At 36.9% G+C, this 9,000-nt stretch overlaps 1 protein-coding gene across 1 annotated transcript; it reads left to right on the top strand.

Moving 5' to 3' along the window:
- The first annotated feature begins 583 nt into the window (after nucleotides 1-583).
- Nucleotides 584-6,236, top strand: LOC149537332 (uncharacterized). The gene is made up of 4 exons (XM_089802845.1): nucleotides 584-1,494; nucleotides 2,620-3,195; nucleotides 3,769-5,109; nucleotides 5,493-6,236. The coding sequence occupies exons 1-4, from the start codon at nucleotides 702-704 to the stop codon at nucleotides 5,876-5,878; spliced, it is 3,096 nt and encodes a 1,031-aa protein (XP_089658971.1). The 5' UTR covers nucleotides 584-701; the 3' UTR covers nucleotides 5,879-6,236.
- Nucleotides 6,237-9,000: the final 2,764 nt, after the last annotated feature.

Genomic DNA, 9,000 nt, shown 5'->3' on the forward strand with positions numbered 1-9,000 from the left:
GGACAACACTTTGAAATTACCACTTTTGAACTCTTACATCCATAAATTTTTTCACAATGTACACCTAATTTAAAAATCTAATACACCATTCAGAACTATAACAACTGAAAGATCCTAATCCTATGCTCACTAAATTTTATTTAAAAATATTATAACAACAAATTAAAAATACTAAATTCAAACGGGCCATACAACCCCTAGTCAGGATTTGGTGCTGCAAGCAATGATAGACAAATGAACAAACACTCATTATGACGTACGTAATTCACAACGCACTAAATTTTCTTATCACATAGTAAATATTTTGTCCTCTACAAAGGTAAAAACCTACGACTACGGTATATTATTTCCTCTTTAAGTTTTCTCTTCAAGAAAAGTGTAAAACATTACTCTTTTGACTGGCAAGTGAGTGTGTGACAAGACTAAAGCAAAAGCGCAGCTACATACAATAAAAAAATGCCATGACAATAATTACCATGACCAACGTTGCATGGATGGATTATTCCTTACACCTCTCTCTACCGCTTCCTTTTCTCTCTCTTATTTTTCCCCTCTACTTATACAGACATTTGGTTGTGGAGTTGTTGAGTAACAGGAGAAGACCTATAAATACCCGTAGTGGACTCCAAAAAGCGAAGAGATATTTAATCGTAATAATGAACGTTGAATGCTGCAGTGAATAAGCTCGAGCGCGAGGAGAAATGGGGAAAATCCCCGGTTTCTGCTCCGTTGCGATCATGATTGTTGTGATCATTGGCATGGAAGCTGAAAATGCTGCTTCTCTGGATGATATTTTGGCTGAACAGAGAAAGGCTTTGCTGGATCTCAAGGCCGGATTTGTGGATTCTTCCGTCCGTTTGCAGGACTGGAGTGATTCAGAAAATGCTTCGCCCTGTTCTTGGACTGGAGTCTCGTGTGACCCTGGCCGTGCTAAAGTTGTGGCCTTGAATCTTTCCAACATGAACTTGACGGGCAACATATCGGAAAGCATTCAGGGGCTGAGAGATCTTCTGGAGTTAAATATTAGTAAGAATCTGTTCAGCGATGCTTTGCCAGCGGCGGTCTTTAATCTGACTGAGATTCGAACCCTGGACATCAGCCATAACGATTTCAATGGCGATCTTCCCAGGGGAATTTCAAAGCTGAAGAATTTGGTAATATTTAACGCTTTTAGCAACAGTTTTAGCGGGCCGTTACCTGTGGAACTGGCTGAGCTGAGGCTTTTGGAGGAGGTGAATCTGGCCGGGAGCTACTTTGAGGGCTCCATTCCGGCGGAGTATGGAGATTTTAGCAGTAATCTTAGGTTTTTGCACTTGGCCGGGAATTCGATCACGGGACCTATTCCGCCGGAGCTTGGGAGGTTGCAGAGCCTGCGGCATATGGAGATCGGATATAATTCATACTCCGGCGGAATTCCGCCGGAGCTCGGGAACATGACGGAGCTTGAGTATTTGGACATTGCTGGTGCTAATCTTTCTGGCGATCTGCCATCAGGTATTTTTGTTGTTTCTGTTTTCCGGAATTTTAGACATTTCTTTGTCATTTTCGTCGGAATGAGCTTTGCAAACCCCTCGCTTTTCTGTGTGTCAACATCCTTGGCTTGCTGGTCTCTATGTTGGTCAACATCCTTGGCCTTCTATTTTACCGACTCCTGTAACAATCACATGCCATTACCTTTTTGTATTTCGCATTTCCCATCAACATCTCTGGAAATTGAATATTTTTGAATTTTTGCAATCAAAGATAATAGGGATACCTCTTATTTAAATGTTATCAATCGTCATGTTTTAGTGATGTCCTAGATTCCTCTTCAAAAGAGTTAGTTTGATTGTCTGTCTGCTGCTGGTTATCCCGTGACACACCACCTAATCTTATTTTATGGTCGATTGAATATTTAAAAAGTTATTGCCTGAGAGGAGTCATGGCTGGGCTCATTTCCAACGTTAAATTAAATCTCTCAAATCGTTGTCCTTCTCTGATCTGTTTCTCTCGAGCAGCTTGAGTTTAGGTGGTAATTAATAATAATCATTTGTCAAATAATGAAGTGAGTAGAAAATTAGTACCTAACCAATGATTTAGACCGGAACAGGAGTTTTGGTTATCCTGAGTTGGCCTAGTGGTGGAGAACTTGTACTCTTGAAAGAGAGGTCACAAGTTCAAATCCCACTGGGGGGTAGGGTATGTATGCCTCGTTTGTAGCGCCAAGCGCCTCTCGAAAAAGAGTACGAGGTAGTCCCATATCACTGCCACCATATGTAAACCCAAAAACTATGGCATAGTGTCGTGGACTATAAAACCTCCTTTCCTTTCCTTTCCACAGGTTTTTAATTGTACATATTTTTGAATTAACAGTTTAAATCACGTTTAATCTGCAAATCTATCTCTCTTATGAAGTTTCTGTAAATGTATATCTGTTTTGATTCATTTGGCGATGGATCATAAAATCAGATTATTTGATGCTCCTTTGTTCGAATAATAGAATAATTACACTATAGAATTTAATGAGAAATGTTGATTCGAAAGACATAAAACAGAAATAGCACTATCTAAATTAAGATGTTATACTGGGAAAATAACTTCAAAATTCTGATTTTTGTTAATTCTCTACGGTGCCTGTAGAACTGGGCAAGCTGTCGAAGCTGAATTCCATGTTCATCTTCCGAAACAATTTGAGCGGGTCTATACCTCCACAATTTGGCAACATGACAAGTATGCAGTCGCTAGATTTGTCGGATAATCTTCTCTCCGGACCTATTCCGGAGACCTTCACTAAACTTAAAAGGCTGAGTTTGCTGAGCGTCATGTACAACAGCTTGAGCGGGACGGTGCCCGAAGGAATAGCGGAGCTGCCAAATTTAGAGACGCTTCTAATCTGGAACAATTACTTATCAGGGAAGCTGCCCCAGTATCTTGGGAAACACTCTAACCTCAAATTCCTAGATGTCTCCACCAATAATTTGACGGGAGCCTTACCGCCGGATCTTTGCGCTGGCGGTGAGCTTTTCAAACTCATTCTCTTCTCCAACAGATTTTCAGGCGAGCTCCCGTCGGGCCTGGCACACTGCCAGTCTTTGTGGCGCTTGCGTATCCACGACAATACCTTCACCGGTCCGATTCCTCGGGGTTTCGCCTTGCTGCCCAATTTAACGTTCGTGGATCTTTCTATGAACAATTTCACAGGAGGAGTTGATGCAGGTAATGTTAGCTAAAAAATCTCTAGGAAAATTCTGATTTTTGTATAAACCGTAATTTTATAATTAGCGACAATTTTCAAAACTTATGATTTGTGTTAACAATTTCACGGGAGGATTCGGTGCAGGTTATTTAAGCTAGAAATCATTTGGAAATTATGATTTTGTGTACAAACTGCAATCTATTAGCGGGAATTCAAAAATGTTTAAATAATTAATTTAGAAAAAATTGTAGCCCCTCCTAAAGGCAGCCAGCGCAGAAAAATTAGGGATCCTTTTTAAAAAGATAATATTCATCTAATTGACACTGTATTAATTCTTCATTACATGTTGGGGTGTGTTTGTTGAAAAATAATTACATTTAAATACATCAAAAGAATTTGCAGTTTTTCCGAAACGTCAATTTAGGAACTGCACACTAAAATTCTTCAAATTTGCTTGCTTATCGATCTACTGGTAAATGATTTCATTGTGGAGACATCATTTACAAACTCTTAAAACGGGACTTTATATTTAGTTTATTTTATTACAGAGCTACTCCTTTCTACAAATTCTGACTTTAAAGCTCCTGCATTAGGATTCCCCGGGAAGAAGCTGACATATTTAAATATTTCCCACAATCCACTGAGAGGGAGACTTCCGGCCAAATTCTGGTCATCGCCATCGCTGCAAACTTTCTCTGCATTTTCTGCAAATCTGTCCGGAAACATGCCTCCCTTCAATGCCTGCGATTCGCTCGACACTTTGGAATTACAAGACAACTCTTTTTCCGGCAGCATTCCCACTAACATAATTCGCTGCCACAAACTGCACACCGTGGATCTGAGTCACAACGAGCTGACGGGGCTAATCCCTTCTCAGCTAGCCAGAATCCCAGCCTTGAGCAACATTGATCTCTCCCACAACTCTCTGGCCGGCACGATTCCGGCTGACTTCAATAACTGTACCAGCTTGCGATACTTCAATGTCTCTTTCAATGAACTTTCCGGACCAGTGCCCTCGGAGGGGATTTTCCGGCAGATAAACGCTGGGGCTTTTACCGGTAACCATTTCCTGTGCGGCGGCGTTCTGGCGACCCCTTGTTTAAATATGACATTCTATGGAACCCCTGGCTCTCCCGGGGATTCGAACCAGATGCATGCCAGAGCAAAACCAGGGGCAATTGTATGGGTCATGGGAACAGGATTTGCAGTGTCTTTGTTCATTGTTATTGTGGGGGGTCATTTTTTTTACAAGCGCTACAAAGCAGGGAAATACAGATATAGTGCTAGAGAGAGGCAGGGTGAAATATACAATGAGGACGGGCCAGGTCCAGGGCAGGCCCCATGGAAGATGATTTCTTTTGGGCGCCTTAGCTTCACTGTAGAGGATGTTTTGAAGGCCATTAAGAGCTCCAATGTTATTGGAATGGGATCCTCCGGGCTTTCAACTTCAGGAGTGACTGAGAGCGAACCACTTTCAATTGTTTACAAAGCACAGATGCTTGGCGGTGATGTTATAGCTGTGAAGAAGTTAAGGATTTTCAACTCAAAATTGAAAGAAACAGCAATGCAGGAAATTGATAATCTGGGCAATCTACGGAATAAGAATATACTGAGACTGCTGGGTTTCTGTTACAGCAATGAAAACCCAAGCCTTTTGCTTCTCTATGAATTTATGCCCAACGGTAACCTGGGCGATTTGATTAATAATAGGAAGGGTGATTTTGGCTGGGTGAGCAGATATGAAATTGTTGAGGGAATGGCTCAGGGGCTGAGCTATCTGCACCATGACTGCAATCCTGTGGTTGTGCATGGAGATGTGAAGCCAACCAATGTGCTAATGGATGGTCAAATGGAGCCTCGGATTGCTGATTTTGGCTTAGCCAAATTCATGCAGAGGGAAGCCACCATGTGCTCCAACGCCTACACTGCACCAGGTATTATTATTTACTTCTGATTTTCATCCAACTTCTACATTTGTATTATGAAAAATCAGCGCTCATATTTTGATATCCGTTATGTCTTTTTAATCTTCGTATGTTGGGATGTAATGTTTATTTTAAACGATAATTTTCTTAGCATCAATAAAATGATCATAGAATTCCTCCCTGTTCCAGACTTTGTTTTCCATCAAAGTATAGGCTATAAAAACGATTAATAAAATACTGATCCAGAAGTACTATGATTGAAAAACTTTATTTTGGAATTACAGATTTAGAAAGCCTAGATGTTTATTATCAGATACATTCAAAGCAAATATTTACCATTGAATTTTAAGTGTAGGGAGCCACTGATCATTATATGCGGGTTTTCCTTGCAGAATATGCCTCTACACAGCACTTTGATGAGAAAGCAGATATCTACAGCTTTGGAGTTATTCTTTGGGAGCTCTTAACGGGCAGGAGTCCTGTAGATTCCAATGGCATCCCCATTGCTGACTGGGCTCGCAGCAAATGCAGGGAGGTACACAACAGAAAAGGTTCCGTAATGGACATTGTAGACAAAAATATGAGTTGTGTGAAGGAACAGCAAGCAATGCTATTCCTGCATCTAGCCATGCTCTGCACTAACAAACACCCATCTGATCGTCCATCCATGAAAGATGTGGTTAACATGCTCTCTGAGAAAAAGCCACTCAGACAAACAGTTATGGATTTTCACTGCTCATCACAAGGAAGCAGTTCAACCTCCCAAATAATCATATGAAAAGAAGATACATCAGTAGAATGTATGTATATTGCTGTTGTTTCACTCATGACTCTGATTTAATCTACATAAAATCATATTATGTAAATTTGATATGTTTAGAGATTCACTTCCCATACCTTTATAGAATATTCAAATTTTGGCTCTAAGGTGAGTGTAAGTCGAATGCATTTCAAGCAAGAACCTAGCTACAGTGTCATATAAAGGCTATATTATTACTTGTATTGTAATCGGAGAACTCAAGGTCTCCATTCTCTGTGACTAAAATTTCTGACGTACCTGATAAATTTCTTATTCGTGGACAAGGCGAGAAATATGTAATTAAAGCAATAAAAAAAAACTTCTCTTTCGTTGAACACATTGCTTATCAATATGCAAGATCAGATAATTGAAATATTTGTATATTTTCTTCAAGTCAACTAAGCATTTCGAGTCTTTTTAGTTCACAACAGCCATCTCCCATTTTCATGAATGCTCCACATGGTAGCTGATTATCTTTTGAAAAAGTTTGGATGGTCAAAGAATTTGATAAGAGTTTTTTATGAGTTATGAATTGTCAATTTTTAAACAAGCGTACAATGTACATGCATTAGGCCATATCATATTTAAGCATGCTTTTTAGCTTTAACCCGTTTCTTGGAATCTCCCAAGGTGACGCTTTATCTACTTTCTTGGGAGTACCTGCTATAATTTCCTTTAGTCATAAACGACTAAAGTTATTCTTTAATCGAGTATGGTGAGACCACAAGACAGGGAGAATAATATGATTCACTGCAAATCATTTGGAGGTGGTACCGATGCACATGAAGTCACTTGATGTTTGAGATCTATCATAACCAAACTGTGTATTCAGAGATCAGAATATTAGTGAATTAATTGAAAATAAAAATAATTATATTTTGATTTTCAATCAATTAAATAAAAGGAAAAATGATTAACCATGTATTTTGATATCTGGATAGACATTATAAAGAGGTGATATAACACTACTACATCTTGTATGATATATCAAGTAGGTGGTTGTTTGTCTCTTTATTGTTCATTGTATTAGAGTTGTTGAAAAGTCTTCTTGAAGAGGGAGATAAGAGAATATATAATATTTATATAAGATTTCAATATTAAAAATATATATAACACCATACATACAATAGAAATATAATAATTTTAGTTTATTATATATTATTTAATGTATCATATTAATTATATATTAAAAAATTATAATATATAATATATTATAATCTATTATAATAATTATATTTTATAGTATAGTACGAAACATGTATTACATAAGATCATATAGTATTATATATCATATAATATATATTATAGTATAATAATATACTAAACACGTCAAATATCTAATATGTATTCTAAGATATTTGATGTGCATCAGGTATTCAATATTATCTCATATATAATATCTTTGACCCAAATTTGCATCATTGAGATTTGTCTTGGGACATCTCCAAGATTTGCATTAGGGATACCAAATCTAGGAAGTCAACACATAAAAATGTGTTTGTAAGGTTTCCTTGTTCTTGTAGACTTAAGCCACGGAATTGATGTATTTTTAAACCCGAAATCGATGATAATAGGCATTATTAAGGGATTTTCAGTTTTCCACCAATATTTAAGTTTTTTTAAAAACTTTTGAGTTTAAATAATTAACTATTTTCATTGTCTAATAGAAATATGTCTGAAGTCTTGAATGGTGGAATGATTAGAAAACATCTTGAATTTGAAATGTGTCCCATTCTATGCTTCATATATATTAGGAATAAAAAATATTTTTTTGGAACAAATCATGGTGGTCAAACACATGAGCTTTTATATTCCCAAAAAGTTGTAGTAAAAAATCCTAATTGATTATTTACATGGATAATTTTTTTTAAAATTGCCACATTAAGACACAAGTCTTTTATATATGTCTAGAATCTTATTAAAAAAATTAGCATTTGATTGTGGGTTGGGTGGTCAAATATGTTAAAGATAGGGCCCATAAATCAAAGACAAATATCAATATGGAAAGGAAAAACAAATGTAATAGACAACAAAAATATCCTAGGAAAACCCTTCTAGAATGAAAGGAAAAACCTAGCCACACAACAATAATGTAATTTTATTAATCATAAAAATGTTCAAGTGTGCAATGACCTTTTCTTGAAGCGATATATATAACGTATGAAGAGACTCTTCACATCCCAACCGAAGGTCTCTCCAATTTTCCAAAACATGACTCTTTCTTACAATTACAATTATAACTCTTCAAATTTCCATGCCTTAACACATGTCGAAAGACACATGTCATAACATTTGATATTATAATTTAAACACAAGTGTCATTTTTAGCCGATGGTGACAATAATGGTAATAACATCCATTTTTCTAGAGAAAAAGATCTTTATAGCAACTACAATCCTTAAGACTCCCTCTATGCTAGAGAGAGATCTTGAGCTGAACAATCACACAAGGCTACAATCAAAATGTCAATAATAAAATCTAATCACATATTTTACATAATTTTTTTATGGAATCACTCAACATGAAAACCCTACAGAAAACACAAACAAATTTCATGGAATCTCTCAACATGACACTAAGAGAACAATTTACTCAATGTTAATAATCATAGAATCACTCAACATGACATATTTGTAAGGCTCATAATTAAACCTTCAATCACAATCTCTCTCAATGTGAACTATCAAGGAATCTCTCAACATGACATCCAACTCCCATGATGGAATCTCTCAACATGATGTCATCATGGACTCTCTATTAGCATGAATGCTGATGCTATGGGGGAGCATTGCAAAACATTCATATGATGTATTTATCACTGTGTTTGTATTGATGACAACATAGTAATAAGTTTTTAAAAGACTGACAAAGCAACATATTGTGATTTCTATATTGAGAACATTATATTACTTATCTGATGATGTGCAATTACTAGTGCATACTACACTGTGTATTTGTTACATAGGCAAGTGCACAGAACCTAAATCGATACTGTACAAAAGATATAATTGATCTACAGAGAACTGTATGGAAATAGAGTATTAGGAAAGCAATTCCTATTGTGTGATTGTTACAGTTCATTACATTCATAATGAAGGGTT

Source organism: Cupressus sempervirens, chromosome 9, assembly GCF_028749045.1.
Source record: "Cupressus sempervirens isolate cs-2001-9-10 chromosome 9, ASM2874904v1, whole genome shotgun sequence".
In the NCBI taxonomy this organism is placed as follows: domain Eukaryota; kingdom Viridiplantae; phylum Streptophyta; class Pinopsida; order Cupressales; family Cupressaceae; genus Cupressus; species Cupressus sempervirens.